The sequence below is a fragment of the Dermacentor albipictus genome, chromosome 1, assembly GCF_038994185.2.
Source record: "Dermacentor albipictus isolate Rhodes 1998 colony chromosome 1, USDA_Dalb.pri_finalv2, whole genome shotgun sequence".
NCBI classification, from domain to species: Eukaryota; Metazoa; Arthropoda; class Arachnida; order Ixodida; family Ixodidae; genus Dermacentor; species Dermacentor albipictus.
In genome coordinates this window covers 41,437,994-41,454,817 of record NC_091821.1, presented here as the reverse complement: position 1 = coordinate 41,454,817, position 16,824 = coordinate 41,437,994, and the positions used below count along the sequence as shown (strand labels likewise).

General features: G+C 45.5%; 1 protein-coding gene across 2 annotated transcripts in view; it reads right to left on the bottom strand.

The window, feature by feature from the left end:
* Positions 1-16,824, bottom strand: part of LOC135906625 (WD repeat-containing protein 46) — a 94,907-nt gene that overhangs the window by 12,960 nt on the left and 65,123 nt on the right. For both annotated transcript variants that reach the window (XM_065438110.1, XM_065438101.2), the window contains exons 8-9: positions 15,303-15,456; positions 5,869-6,016 (exon numbers count right to left, since the gene is read on the bottom strand). In XM_065438110.1, coding sequence (XP_065294182.1) covers positions 5,869-6,016; positions 15,303-15,456 — 302 coding nt within the window. The remainder of the gene's footprint in view (positions 1-5,868; positions 6,017-15,302; positions 15,457-16,824) is intronic.

The following is a 16,824-nucleotide window of genomic DNA, read 5'->3' as shown; positions in this document are numbered from 1 at the left end:
TGCCCATAAGTTACTGTTTGACACAATAAACCAGAAAAAAAAAATGGCGGCTGACGCAACCTGTGGGGCTAGAGGGGCAACTCGGTTGAAGGTTTGAAAGGGTGTCAAATGTGTCGGCATGAAGCACATTTGTTTAAAAGGCTTATCTGCATCATTTGATCCATGCAAGCTCACAGCTGGGCATCTAATGAACTAAGGAGCTTAAAGATGATAAACTGCTTTTTGTTATGTGGTACATGATTGCATTACAATAGTAGAACAAAGGAACAGCACTTGACCAGATGAATGCATTATGCTGTGTTGGTTGAAGGAAATTAGAGCAATACTACAAGCAACACACATTATATTAAAGAGATGCAAACATGCTAAGACTTGAGACAAATTTGTAGGTAGCCTAAATTCCAGGCATTCTTACTCCTCATGCGTTCACTCAGGAGCTGGTAGCTCTGCACAACCGCAGTTCTCCTGCAGCAAAATAATTTGTCTTTCTACTCTAAAGCTCAAATAAATGCTCTTATCCCTTACATTTGTCAATTTTAAATAGTAAATTCTCAAATCGAACTAGATATAATGGTCAAAACAATTCTATTTCAGGGTGTCTACCAAGTCGACATTTCCAATTCCCTGAGTTTCCAGGTTTTCCTTGATTGCCTTTGCAAAATTTCCTGAATACACATAACTTTGTTTTATGTCAAAACGGGCTGACACCATGTTGCCCGATGCTGTCAGTCTTTAGAAAGCATATTTAAAAAAAAAAAAAAACGGTTAATCCAGTTTGCATAGTAAGGATTAGTGTCTATTTTTTTCAAGAAGAAAACAGACAAGAGAGTTTAGTAAAATGCATGGCGAATAAAACATATTAAAAAATAAATGGTAATACCCACATCAAATCAAACACTTTCAAATATGAATAAAAAAGGAGATGCATACAGAGGCAAATATTTTCAAATATGAGCTATTTCTATCAACTGGTAGCAAGCTTATTGGTATGAGGCCTGAACTTTGTCACAAGTGAGATTCTCTATCAGCAGCTAAATGTCAACCTCAACTGTCCTGACATACTCTCAGCCTGCGCATAACACCTCAATGTTGCGTTTTACTGTTTTAAAGTGTTTATTTTGGTTTGGATGAGAGACACCTGCACCTCGGCGTCAGCCAACATTTTGTTTTTTTGAGCTCAAGCTCCTTCAAAGAATCGCAGCACGCTTCCTTTCCCGTTCATTCCTCAATGCGTCGGTCCTTTCTGTTCTTGTCCACCTTCTGCCGTGCGTTCGCCCCAGGGACGAAGCATCCTCTTCGTTAGTTGCACAGTCAACGTCTGATTTTTCGTATTCCCTAGGGGTCGTGAAAACGTCCGAAAAAATGAATGTAAGTCTATTAGTGCCCTTATAGGCTGAAATCACCACAGGCACGTCCGAAAAAGCTCGGAAGGCCGGCCAGTACACTTATTAGACATAGCGGTACTCGTACTGTGATGGGAGACAGCGGGTGTGCGCGTGTATAGTTAAGGAACACATACTGTGTGCAGTGAGAATTGCCCGTTCCTACACTTGTAAAGCTTCACCTCAATACTTCGCGTACGCTTCACTGCGTAACATTGCTGTATTGAGGCTAAGCTGGCTTTCTAGAACCGGTATTATGCAATGCGCCGTGCTTTCCGAGCTTCGAAGCCAATCGCTAGAATTACAAAGGCGGAGTCTGTGTCATTGCCGACAGCGGCGAATTCTTTGAATGAAAAACACGGCACCGAACGGCAAGAAGCTTAGTAGTGAACGTCGAAGCAGCTAGGCCTAGCATTGCCGCGGCGCTGGCTATGGCTGCCAGTGGATTTGCGTGCGAGAGTGCCGATACAGTGAACTATAAGGGGCAGTGCAGCACGCGGAGGCAGCAACGCATAGGGGCACCTGACGCCGCTGATGGCGAAAGGAGCGGCGGCGCTGCAATTGCTCACTTTTGCATGCGGCACCTGTTGCGTGGCATCAAATCGCTTGATAGGTGGTGTTTCCCCCGCTTTCTATGAATATCTGGTGCTTTTAAATTCGTGAACGTTATAGCTCGCGTCAACAGCAAGGAGGCCGGCAGATAATATTACGCGACATTATGCGTTTCTGCAGTTCTTATTTTACAGGGTCTCACTTAACATGCTGTTGAAATGTGTGCCGAGGAGAGAACATCGTACAATGTAACTGCTTAATTTGAACTTCCTTTCTTTGTTACGGAGACTAGGATTTGCTGAAGCAAATCAAGCAGCGGGACTTTTGTAATGCAGGTTGGTTGTTCTTGTGCCCAATATCATACCAATTAATACTGTCATTGCACTAGTGTGGAAAACTATTCTAGATATCATTCTTCAGCGCCCTACCGGCTCTTGTGTGTTTCCCCATACTCTGTGATGCCTGTATAGCGAGCATTTAGTTACAGATTACACAGACCATGGAATTGTGCCCCATTCATGAAATGCTGTACCCATGTCCCCAGTGACAAGAATTGCACCCTAGGGATGTGTCGAATACGTCCTGCGAACGTCCCTCACATGACCATTTGTCGCACTTTCCATGTCTGCGAGGGACATTATGTGGACATGCTGCGTACATTTCACGGGCATATGCCAGGGCCTTTTGCGTACTGTTTGCCATAATACAAATTACGGTTGCAGCGTACGGTCATAGATGCATGGGCAGAGCGCCTACGCATCAAGAACAGGTACATTGTGTGCACATGATATGCGTGCACACTTGTGTGTGGATGTACAGCATACTCCTCATTCTTCTAGGCCTTGTGCCAACTGCAATTGCCTTATTGAACTAAGTTTACAATGTAAATTGCATCAGAAAGTTCGTAGTACGACATAAACATGAGCTGCAGACATGATAGCTTCGGATAGTAATTTGAACATGCGAGAAAATATAATTCTGCTATGAACAAACTCATCAGACATAGCTTTAATTGGAGAACAAATATTCACGTGCATGTAAAAAAAAATGGCTGTGGCTTAGCTAAGGTTAAGCCCAGGATGCGAAGCATACTAGCCTTTATTTTAGTTGTTGAACCACTGTTTAGCCTGGTGAACTGCTGTTGCTTGGTTATATTTGGTTCGGCTAGACGAAGAAACAACTCATGCGTTACTCTGCTTCGCCTTCAAGAGTGGAACGCGACAGCGTTCCCGTTGACCCGCCAAGGGGTGGAAGACAATGGGCTACGGCGCAGCGACTACGCGCCCCGCATTGGACGCGGTGAGCGTCGAGCAACGCAGCGTTCGGTGCAGCAACGAAATGTGCGCCTGAGCAAGCGACGCACTCCTGAGCCTTAGAAACAGCTCGTTTCTAAGGCAACACCACAGTCACTAGAGGCGCTTTTGTACCGCTTTGAAGCATCGTACTCGTGGCTCAGTGGTAGCGTCTCCGTCTCACACTCCGGAGACCCTGGTTCGATTCCCACCCAGCCCATCTTGCAAGAGTTGAGCCAAAGCCACCTAGAAAATCAGTCTCTGTAGCATGCCGCAACCTTCGCTTCTCATTCCAACGAGCAGCTGTCTCCAGGAGGCATGTCACCTCGTGAGTGTCTAGCAGAGGCAAGCGCAGCTGCTTATATTACGCCGCGACGGCGCGAGCGACGGCGCGAGTTGGAGCCCCGTTTCTCCTCCGTCGTGACGTCACGGTGTCACGTGGTATTGAAGGCGACACCGCCGCGCCTGAGGAGCTGGGTTGAGCTCTCGTAATATGCTTCGCATAAAAAAAAAAAGGCCCATGTGGGATAACCTTGGGGCATTCGTTATAGGATATCCAAGACTGACGTCCAGCAGATGTCCTATTTGTATCCAAAATGGTGCATGGACATTAGGTCATGATTCGGATGTCCTATGGACAAAGTGTTTTCACTTGTCGTTAAACTGCTCGCCAAAGCATGGTCTCCGTAAATTGAACAATGAGCTGCTGTTCCATTTCAGCGAAGCTACCGCTTGGCTTCCGGCATCATTGTTGGGCTAGTCCTCTCCTTCTGCTCATTCGTGTTTACTGTATGTGCGTGACACGATTTCTACAGATTAATTGCAGTGATTTTTTCAGAATAAATGGCTTTTGCGGGCGTATGTGACTTCTATCCATGCATGTAAGTTTTCTCTGATGCTTTCAATTCGTGGTAATTTCTGTTCGCGTCAGGAGCAACAACTCCGGCTGTTCGACATTATTCATTAGCGCAGTTTCTGTTTTCATCTAAGGCATCTAAGGCATCATCCAAGCTTGCGGCGTACGTCGCTGAAATGCGTGATCGGTCCCTGCCAGTGAAGTGCAACATGGTCATGAGCTGTGAGTACGAATGGCTGACAGGAGAAGACCGCGAACTTACGCCAACCAGACCTGTCAAAAGAGCCTCCCTGACAGCTGCGTGTGGCTGGGTGCATTTAGTATGGGCTGCTGTTCCACAAGATGTCGTGGTGCGGTCGTTTGCCAAATGTGGAATTTCGCTGGACGACAACGCGCTGTGGGACCGTAGTGGGGATGACGATGGCAGTGCCAGTGAAGACGAGTAGTCCAGTGATCATGTCAGCTACTAATAAATTTTCGTTATCGAATGCGCCCTTGGGCATGTTCTTCTCTTTTCTTTATTTTTTCCTGTCACGCGATATTGGGGGGTCAACTTACATTCAAGTCAACATACAATCGTGTAAATACGGTATAGCAGTGATCATTTTCTGTCATGCTGAAAAAGTTCAATCCGGACGGGACTCTACTCCGATCGAAAATGCCCATGTTCTCGACAGCGCAGCTAGGTTCGAGCGGCGAGGACAGACGCGCTATAGTAATTTCAGAAAACGCTTTAGAATCTGTGCCAAAAAACAATACGCATTTCATTGTCTGATCGTAAGCAGAGAATACAGACCAAATAAACAAAGTGCTTTGGGCAAAACAAAACCTCCTGCGCTCGTAAAGCTATATATAGGTACATTGCAGTGTATGAGAGCGTTCCGTCAGCTGCTTTTTCAAGATTGGTCGATCGCAACGCCGCCGCTACTGGCAATGCCGGCAGAGCCATGCGGAGAGTGCCGCCCACTGCACGGCCGCTTCTAGAACACTGTAGCGTTGGTTCGAGGCGGTGAGGTAATCAAAATTGCGGCGGTTGTGGCTTTGATTAATGCCATTTCAGACCTCCAATCACGGGGAAAAGTGCTGAAATTCAGATGGTGAAGGGTGCTTGAGTCCCAAATTTCAGACATTCTTATACATTGAATCTTTGGGGTACTCCAAAGGTACTCTATGGGGTACTGCGCTTGCCATGAAGCTGTCCAAATTATTGGGCATTTCCGAAAAATCGCGCATCCCGAAAATCGGTTGGTGACTATACACTGGCAACTTCTCCAGCTGACGACACGGCGTCACAAACGATTTATTGCGATTCCTCTCTCTTACTCAAGCCAACATTAGCGCATATTTCATTCGCCTTCAATAAAATTACAGCCAATTTTCCTTGATAGACGCACAAACTCCCTGAGCTTTCCCTGAGTATTTCCATATTATTGAAAATCTGAGAATTCCCAGTTTTCCAGGCTGGTAGACACCCTGTATTTAATTAGTTTGGACTCTAGACCATTGGAGTCGTATTTGAAATGTTGAATAGTATTTGCACACCCCCACTTAAAAGTATTCCCTGTTATACCGGTACAGTATTTGTACCACATGAAAAAAAAAAGTAATTCATCAAGTTTGTTTCTGTTGCAGCAATGCATGGTATGATGTAAAACACAGATAATCAATCACTATTAGGTCCGCATATTTTTATGCAGATTGACCTTATGTAAAAGGAGCTTAGTAACTTAATTACTGAAGGTCATCATGAAAGCACTGTAAAAAAATGTCAGTAGTCAAAACAAGCCTGGGACTAGGATGCTGGTGAAGCCTCTCTGATGTCCAATCCCCAGTACATCCTCATAAGGGCAGAACTCCAGTGAAGATACTGTGCCAGGGGCCTTGTGGCGCAGGTAGGGTGCTCCGACTGTTTTACGGCAGCAATCTTTGTATACCTGAACACCACGGAGACCACAAAGTTCATATTAAAAACAAAAATTCTCCCAATCCTCCTGGTAAGTACATCACTAACTCAGGCTAAAGTAGGCTGCTCAAACTCTAAATCAATAAGTTTAAGTGCCAGTAGCTTGTCAACAAAATTATGTAAAACTAAATCACCGTAGGTATTTACTGTCCAAAAGCACACAAGCCATAAGAGATTGCATATGGCGGCCTCAAGATTAGGGTGTTATAAAAATGGAGACCCAAAGTCAGGGGACCCTATTGGCCCGGAGAAAAAAAAAAAAAACTCTGAGAGAACAAAAGAAAGCAATAAGTGTCAGCTTTTGGGTAAGCAAAGCTGTTTGGGAACACCATTTCTAAAACTTCCTGTATGACAACCTGGTTTTCTTTAACATGTTCCCAAAGCACAGCACACAAGTGCTTTTGCATTTTGCTCCCATCAAAATCTGGCCACTGCAGCCTGGAATCAAACCTGAGACTTATTGCTCAGTCACACTGTGGCCACTGTGGCAGGTTATCCAAAAAGATACCTATACTGCTATAAGCATCACACACTGCATGAGTAGGCCATGCATCCCACAAAATCTGTAAGCAGTTATTAATTAACTTGATTCCAAAAAATTCGCTATAAGTGTGGAAGGAAGTTTGATACTTGTGCAAACAGCAGTGCAGAAGCCATATGTGAAAGCATAAACTCAACGCAGCTTTGAGCTCTGTTAATAGCAATTCAGAAAATGCTAAATATTGTGACAGGGACGTTGTGAGTATAGACAAACTATATTTACAATATATATACAAGCAGAGTCGATGTGATCAAGATGGCTGACTAGCAACAACATGCAGCAGCCAGCGTCTCACGATCTTCTTCTTCTTTCCCTTCTTTTATCCTTCCATAACAGGACCCCCGGGTGCTGAATAAAGCGCCATCTCAGCGCATGTTAGGTGAAGAACTGCAAGCAAAGTATGGCTTCAGTCGTGAAACATGCATGACGTCAAAAGGCGTCGGACCTGAGGATGAATAAAACTGTAATGGCGAGACCTTCTAATTGACGTCATTAACTTGCCGTAGGACTTCATAAGACCCTGTGTAGCGAGAGAGAAGCTTCTGGGAGAAGCCAACTCGATGACATGGTGGCCAGAGGAGCACCTAAGCACCTGGGGCGAACTTAACATTGCAATGGCATCGGTCATAACGCTCTTTTTCTATATGTTGCGAGGCTAATAAACGAGATCGGGCAACTTGACGCCCCATGTGAGCACAATCGATGACTCAACGAGCGTACTCAGTTGCAACATGTGGCACAGAGGGTAGGATGGTGTCAAACGGCAATGTGGGGTCACGACCATACAAAAGTAAGGTGAATCTCTTGCGGTGTCACATCAGGACGAGTTATACACGAATGTCACATAGGCCAGCATGTTGTCCCAGTCATGGTGATCGTTGGAGCCGTACATCAACAGAATTTCTGTGAGTGTTCAGTTGAGACATTCTATAAAACAGCTCATTTGTGGGTGGTAGGCGGTATACAGCTTGTGCTCAGTGGCACAAGAGCGGAGGAGGTCGTCGACAACTCCAGACAAGAACGAGCGGCCGCGGCTTGTAAGTAACTGACGAGGTGCACTGTGGTGGAGAATGATGTCGTGGAAGAGAAAATCAGTGACGTCAGTTGCGCAACTAGTCGGCAACGCCTTTGTTATTGCGTAGCGTGTCGCGTAATCAGTAGCGACGTCGATCCACTTACATGTATTCTCTCTAGTCGTAGTCGGAAAAGGGCTAAGCAGGACAAGGCCTACACGAAAGAAAGGTTCAGAGGGAACTTCAATTGGATGGAGTTGTCAGACAGGTGGCAGAGGAGGCTTCTTTCGGCGCTGACACAATTCGCAAGTTGAGACATGACGTACAGGGCGGTAAAGACCGGGCCACCGGCGTCAGACGCGGTCGTACGTACACAAAACTCCAAGGTGTCCCGCCGTTGGTGCATCGTGAAGTTCTTCGAGAACGATGGATTGCAGATGAGGAGGAAGGACAAGGAGACACTTGGGGTCGTCAGGGTTGACATTTCGGCGGTAGAGCATGCCATCATGCAGCACGAACAAGCAGCACATGCCGGCGGTGTTGCCAGGTTGCACTCGGGTGATGATAGGCTGTAGGGATTCGTCACGTTGTTGTTCAGCGCGCATGTTGGGCATGTCAGTAAACGCCATCACGCAGGTCACCGGATCATGTGCAACAGGATCAGGAGGATCCACAGGGTGACGAGAGAGTCAGCGTCCTTGTGCATACATCCAGACTTGTAATTGACAATGAATGAAAATTCCTCGAGCGCAAAGCCCAGTGACCAAGCCGCCCTGTTGGGTCCCGGAGGGAAGACAGCCAGCAGAGGTCTGTAACGACCGAAAACATGCGGCCATACAAATATAGCCGGAACTTGGTGACAGCCCGAACTAAAGCCAAGCACTCCCGCTCAGTGATGGAGTAATTTCTCTCAGCAGGTGACAGCAGGCGGCTGGCATAAGCTATCATGCACTTGGTGCCATTCTGCTATTGGGTGAGAACAGCGCCGATGCCATGGCCACTTGTGTCAGTAAGGACTTCGCTCAGTGCAGATGGATCAAAGTGGGCAAGTATGGGAGCGGTGGTCAGAAACTCGATGAGAGCAGCGAACGCATGAGCCAGCTCTGGGGCCCTGAGAATGGTGTGTTCTTCTTTAGAAGATCTGTCAAAGTCCGAACAATTTCAGCGAAGTTTTTGACGAAATGGTGAAAGTAAGAACACAGGAAGACGAAGCAGTGCACGTCAGAAGCAGAACATGAAATAGGAAAACTGCGAGCGGCGTGGACTTTTTTCGGACCTGGTTGTACACCGGATGCATCAATGAGGTGTCCCAACACGGTAATCTGACGGCCCCCGAATTGACATTTTGTGGAGTTCAGTTGGAAGCCGGGTTTTCGGAAGACCGCAAGAATTTCAGCGAGTCGGGTAAGGTGACTGCCGAACGTGGGAGAAAAACAATAATGTCGTCAAGGTAACAAAGACAGGTGGTCCATTTGTAGCCTTGTAGAAGAGAGTCCATCATACATTGAAATGTTGCAGGAGCATTGCATAGGCCAAAGGGCATGACTTTGAACGGATATAAACCATCAGGCGTGATGAAGGCCATCTTCTCATGGTCCATTTCATCAACTAAAATCTGCCAATAGCCAGATTGAAAATCAATGGACGAGAAGTATTTAGCTTCGTGCAAGGAGTCCACGGTGCCATCAATACTTGATAGTGGGTAGACATCTTTTTGCTTGATCTTGTTTAAGTGGCAATAATCGACGAAAAAACACCAGGTACCATCTTTCTTTTTAACAAGGAGGACAGGCGAAGCCCAAGGGTTGGCTGATGGCTTGATGACCCCTTTGCAGAGCATTCTGTCCACTTCCGATTGGATGACTCTACATTCAGCATGTGAGGCACGATAGGGACGCCGACGAATAGGATTCGTGTCTCCAGTGTTTATACAATGGTGAAGAACATATGTTTGACCTAAAGGTCTGTTGCCGAAATCAAAGATGTCAATGTACGATTCGAGCAGGAGACGTATGTCTGTGGCCTGTGCAGAGGTGAGGCCAGGTGCAATCATCTTTGTGAAGTCACCCATTAAGGAACCAGAGCTGTGAGCTGCAATTGGCGATATTAAACCACTCTCAGCATTCAGACTCTCAATGTCAAATTCGGAAGTACTAGAAATGCTGGCCAAGAACATGCCGGCCAGAAGCACTTGAGGGCACAGGCTGAAATTCAGAAGCAGAAGCACGACGTTGTTATTAGTAACCGTGACCAGCGCATGCGGAACAGCAATGTTCCTGTTCAAAAGCACGTTGACGATGGGGCAAAGCAGATATTCACCGTCAGGAACCTGTGGCTGGGTGGTGAAAGTGACTTAATGACTGCCTCGGTTGACAGATGCACATCTTGAACTGAGTACAAGTGTGGTGGAGCGGTGCTCGGAGCATCGGCGAGTTGAGGCAGTTCCAACTGAAGAATGCCAGTTGCGCAGTCGATGAGAGCAGAATGAGTGGATAAAAAGTCCAATCCATGGATAACGTCATGAGGGCAGTTTTCGATCACAGCAAAGGGAACAGAAGTAGTGGGGCCAGCTATATTTAAATACGCAGTTCACGTCGAACGAGTCACTCCACGTCCTCTGATGGTGACGCATGCTGCCGTGCGGGCTGATCTTCACACGTCGACATTGCGGCAGTACATGTACTGGGAAGTCTGGCGAATGGTTGCAGGACGCGTTAGCTTTCGGCCTGCTCAAATTGTCGGCACTCTTTGATGATAGCATCAACTGTAGAGCAGCTTTTGCACATAAGTAGATTAAAGGCGTCATCAGCAATTCCCTTCAGCACGTACCCGACCTTCTCAGCTTCTGTCATGTCATGATCGGCTTTACGACAAAGCGCCAGCATGTCTTGGATATACGAGACATAGGACTATGGGGGATTGGGCACGGGAGGCCAGTTCCAGCTTTGCAGCAATTTTACAGCTGGCTGGTTTGCCAAACAACCATGCCAACTTCTCTTTTCATTGGTCCCAGCTGTTTAGCTCCTCTTCGTGGTTTTCATACCACACCTTTGCCGTGCCTCTTAGGTAGAACAACAGGTTAGCTAGCATAAGCATAGGGTCCCATATGTTGATTCCACTCGCACGTTCGTACATAGCGACCCCCTCTTCAAAGTCAGTGCCATCGGTCCCGAAGAAAGTTCCGGAATCCTTGGGTTTCACAACCACAACCGAAGGGGACAGCGACATAGCTGGTGACGGTGACGTTGGGAGTATAGACTGATTATATTTACAGTATATATACAAGCAGAGTTAATGTGGTCAAGATGGCTGGCCAGCAACAACATGCAACAGCCAGCGTCTCCCAATCTTCTTTCTTTCTCTTCTTTTATCCTTCCATAACAATATAAAATATACAAGGGCAAGAAATTGGTGGCTTGTTCTTTTTAAGTGTTATATAAACGTTTGAATGTGCTATAGGAATTAGAAAATACGACTTTTGATAACGCATTCTTGGTAACCCTCAACAATAATTTCTTTGTCAGACAGCAAAAAATTTTAAATCTGTACTGAACAGAAGAATACAGGGCAATGTTAAGCAACTGGAAGAATCTAATCAGTGTCTTTAGAGTTTATAAGGAGGATAGACTAATATTCACAAAAAGCCTGATAAGAAGAAGCTTCACAATTAAGCAGAGCCTGCATATAGCAATCAGAAATGTCTCCGAGATACAGTCGAAATCCATGATAACCAAATCCCGCGACTGCGAAATTCTTGTAACAACAAAATATTTTTATATCCCTGGTGAACGCCTTTGGATTCAATACATTTCCTACCTCTCAACAACCAAATATCGCTGTATTACAATCCCACATCAACAAAATTCGCCGGAACATAACCCTGCATATTACTTACTTGGGGAAGGCTAGCAGGCTCAAAAATGTGCTCAAATGCGATTGTTTTGCACTAAAATTGCGTAAAATACCACCACATTTCACTTGTCTGGGCGGCGCTGTTTTCGCTTACAAAAAACAACCAAGCGCCGGAAGCGTTTCCACCGGAAACATGTTATTACCACCATCTTGTTTGCCGATTGTCCGTTTGAAGCGGCAGCATGTTGCTACCAGCATGTGACAACGGTTTGTGCACACCTAGTGCAGTGCGCAATGTGTGCTTCGGCAAGATAAATCCAGCAAAAACAAGGAAATCCACATCCCACCGACGTGGAATTCTTCATGGTGCTTAAGATGGCGGTCACAGCATGGAGTGCCACGCATCGGGCAGTGAATGAGTGATTTTCCGGGAATACGCACTCCTTACTTCAAGAACGCTGGTTTTGGTGCCACCCGACAGGCATCCCGTGCGGATTCGGTGCCGGATGTAGATTTGTGCGAAGGGGCCATAATCACGATCGACTGCCTTCAGGTATACGAGATACGATCACTTACATGCTTGGCACCAGATTTTCCAGCGCCTACGAGTGACAACGTGCTCGAGTGAAATGCTGCTGCATGCGTGGAGTGCTGTTGCTCTGCGTCTGGTGCCGAGTTACGCAAAATCCTGCAAAAGTGATCGGATCTACTCCACGGCAGTGATGCCACTGCTGATCAACGCATGCGGCACACTTTGTACTGTCGGCAATGCGTTTCTTTTATCCTCGCACGCTGCCAAAGTAGGCAAACGGAATTTTGTGATGCATTACCTGCCTGTGCTGTCTCTTTCACAACAACGAAATTCTTATGAAATCGAATTTTTTCGTGTTCCTCTACGATTTCATTATTGCGAGGTTCAATTGTAATGCCTGTATGAAAAAATAGAAAAAATACTTCAGTTAGGTTGAAAGGGCCGCTAGTATGTAACATGCTAGAAATAGGCCCCCCTAAAGCAACCACCAGGTTTATATTCAACCAATTGGCCTAATTTAGGCTTATCATAAAGTGCAGCAATGTTTCTCTGTTACTTTCAGTTCAGTTGCCATCAATACTAGAGTATTCTATTCGAAAGTATTCTATTAATATACAGCCAAACCCGACTATATCGAACCTGTTTACATCAAATTATTCTTTATATCGAACGATTTCTCAACACGGTATTGTTACAATGAGTATATATAGCAAAAGTTATGCTTACATCGTATGAAAATAGCAGCGCTCTCCCTACCACTCTCCCTACCGTGACGGCCCTGCATTGAGCAAGCCTTTGACACCCCCCTACAAAAATATTGGAGGACGCTTAAGCTTCGCCATCAAGAGTGGAACGCGATAGCGTTATCGCACCCCGTTCGCACCGCCCACTCAAACGATCTACGCAAGCCAAACGTCGCGATCGGCATGGACAACCGGGCCGCGACGTGCCACGTGTCGGGGCAGCGCCGTACATTGCAAGGAGGGGGTCTTCTGTGTTTGCCGCAAGATGGCTCTGAGTGTGCGCAGGGCGCATAAGAAATGTAGGGGAAACGTACTTTGCTACTCGTGTAACTGCGACTTCTGTAATTTACATGCTCATAATTACCGACATACACAGCAGTATAACTTTCTACGGCACGTTTCTAAGGCAACACCGCATTCACTAGAGGCGCTTTTGTCCCTCTTTGAACTATCGAACTCGTGACTGAGTGGTAGCGCCTCCGTCTCACACTCCGGAGACCCTGGTTCGATTCCCACCCAGCCCATCTTGCAAGTAGTTTTTTATTATTTATGAAGTGCCTTCCCAGATTTATCGCTCATGGCGAACGCGCTGACACCGACACCAACTTTTCTGCGACACGAACTCCTTAACGCTGTCGTGTTAAAATGATCCTGGCCTGCCTGCAGAGCTTGCTCAGACAGCCAATCAGAGACTCTTGTGCCCTCATCGTGCAAGATGGCACAAGTTCGAGTTGTCTTGCTGCTTTTCAGGTTCATTGTGTTTGTACCTTGTGGGCCTTCTCCCACAGTGTTGTCGTGATGAAGCGGCAGAATTCACCTTTCGCCGTATAGCTCGAAATTCGGGACGAATGCAGTGAGAAGTTGGATGCCCTGCAGTGTGCAAGATTCTGAGGGGTATTCCGAGCACGCTCTTGAAGAATAAGGGGGGATTAGGGCTAAAGTGGTCAAACTCGTGACCCAGTGCCTGTGGCACCCGAGGCGTACGCACAGCTGTGTACAAGCGGTTCATACGAAATTGCTTCAGATGTGCCGGCTTCCGCATACTCGGTGATGACTGTAAAATTCTGATGTGTGCGACGAAGCCGTTGCTGGTGTTGCCGAAGTTTGGAGCGAGCTGTCAGAATTTCCAGAAGCCGTTGATGAATCAACGATCGATGTGTTTGTGAGTGCAGATGAAAAAAAAAAATTAAATTATGGGGTTTTACGTGCCAAAACCACTTTCTGATTATGAGGCACGCCGTAGTGGGGGACTCCGGAAATTTCGAACACCTGGGGTTCTTTAACGTGCACCTAAATCTAAGTACACGGGTGTTTTCGCATTACGCCCCCATCGAAATGCGGCCGCTGCGGCCGGGATTCAATCCCGCGACCTCGTGCTCAGCAGCCCACCACCATAGCCACTGAGCAACCATGGCGGGTTGAGTGCAGATGATGGTGTCGTGACCACGAGAGAGCCCGAAAACGAAGACTACAATGCCGACATCATACTGAGCACAAATGAAAGTGGGCACAATGAAGAAAGCAACGACTGTCCTTTGCCCACGTCCTTGAGGTGATTGGTGCACTCGCACTAGTGCGATGCTTTTGTGCGAATGTGGAAGGTTGCGGCCTCAGCTGCTCCGACACCTTAGACAATGTGGAGAAGTGCGTGTGTTGCGCGCAGCAAAATTACCCAAGCAGAAGAAAATACAGGACTATTTCATGTGAGACTAAGCTAGTTTCATCAATAAATTGATTTTATAAATGTTATGTGCTTTTATGACATCCCATTCTTTAGCAGGCTTATATCGAATTATGCTCTATATTGAACTGATAGCCGTTTTTTTGGGAGTTCGATATAGCCGGGTTCGACTATACTAAAGTGTTCTATTCACATCTTACCCTGCCCATTGAATATGCCAGTATGTATTTATGGATGAGGAGTATTCGATGCTAGTTTATCTATTGTTGTTTCTACATTTGTTGATGGCCAAATAAACATTCATTTAATAAGGAAGCCATCATGATGGCTGTAGTAGTTCTTTGAGCGAATCTCCAAACAGTAAACACTTTTTTTTTATATGCATGTGGTTGCCAACCAATTCTTTGGACACTAAGAAATGGCCAAATAATCAGGCAGTCCAAAAAAGTAATTTCAAGGGGGAAAAAAAGACTCTTTTTTACAAAATAAGCAGTACAGAGAAATTAACGTGCAAACTTTTTCTTTGTCTTGTGCTGCAGCCTACTTGTATTTTTCTGATGGTCATGGAGGGGTGTTTCGTGTTCACATTTCGTGCAGCCCAACGTGTGTTGTGTGATACTGCAAAGTGCAGATGTGACACCGATAAGGCTGTGTAGCACAAATTCAGCTTGGAGCTTTCTGCATTAATGCAAGCTTAACACATTTCATTCAATAGGTATACAGATAAACTTATTAGGTCCACAGTACCCAACAAATATGTGCCTCATAAGTAGATCATGGTTTTGTCCTGGTAAAACCCCAGAATTTCATTAAATTTGTTTATTTAATTTCATATTTCACAGTATGCACTTACATTCGCATCATCTGATTGAAACATGCTATAAAACATGCATACCTCCACATAGCTGCCAAGCGATAAAGCCACCATCTCTTTTTGGCTGAAACTGACATGTCCAGGACCAGCTTGAAGCTTGTAAGCTTGCAATGTCTTGTATGTCCTTATGTCCCAGATCTTCAACGTCCTATCAGCAGCAACTGTCGCAAGGTACCTAACATGACATAATTAAAATTAGTATTGTTGCCATAACAAAATTGTGATCACCAGAGCATACTTCTGTTAGATTACCCAATTACACACAATTTACCCAGTTGCAATTTACAATTACCCAGTTGCACACAAGTTCGCATGATAATCATGGTGGCATATCTCAGACGGAAATACCCTAAGTAGCAATGGGAAGAAAGGAGAGAGAAAGAAAGAGAGGGATAGAAAAGACAGGAGGATTAACCAGATGCAAGTTCCGCATTTTCTACCCTGCAAAATGGTGTGGCAAAAGGTGTTAGAAAGGTAGAGTGAAGAGAGAAAAACAAGAAAAACGAAACCAAACACAAAACACATACTAAAAACCAAAAGAGGGGTGGGTGGAGGGTACAGACTACAAGCGCAACAATCTATGTCGCAATAAGATAACCCAAGCAATAACCAAACCGAAGTTGAAACAAATGAATTAATGACAGCATGAGCAATAAAACAAAAACTGCATTTTATTGCAACAGCACTTGAAAGCTCTAAACTGGGTTTGCTTTGTTTTTCCATCCATCCTTTGCACTATGCTGACAATGGCCCATCATCATCAAGTCCTCATCGTTATTATGTCGTTATAGTGATTGCTCATCAACAGTTTCACCTCCTCCATAGAAAAAGAAAAAGAAAACATTGCCCATCATCACCATTGCATTGCTCAGGTTGCAGACAATCCAAGCCCTAGCAAATTGGATTATATTGCATGACATCCTGATCCAGAAAGTAGTGCCAGTGGTGGAACAGCCATTTGGCCTTTTGGCATAGACCTTGGTGCATGCAAAAACCTGATTTAGCACAGCGATAAGCACTTGTGGCACAGCATTGAATGTATGTTTATATTGATTGTCATAAATAAATATAGCAGGGCTAGCTTTAGGCAAAATCATTGCAGTATTCGAGATAAAAATGATTAAACTAGTTTCATTAATTTTTGATAGAATGGATTTGTCTGTATTGTGCTGGAGAACAATGAGCAGTATGCACTGCTTCGAGAAAGAGGACGATGACGAGTTGGCTGAAGCCTTGTGCCTGCATTGCCTGAGCTGTATGACCTCTCGCTGCAGTGCTCTACTTTCCGAGGGCTTTATTAATTAAATCAGAATGTCTCTTAACAGTGCGTATATTGCGGCCTGATCCACTACTACCATTTTGACTTGCAACAGCTGTTTTTGCATTCGCCACGCTTGAAGCAAAAAAAAAAAGGAATGATTGTCGAAAAGGAAGACTCTATAGAATGTGCACGCCCAAACCGAAGTTACAATAGAGATGTCCAGAGGCCTGTTTACTTCTAACATGCAAAATCTCTCCTGCATAACTGTGCGCTGAGCTATGA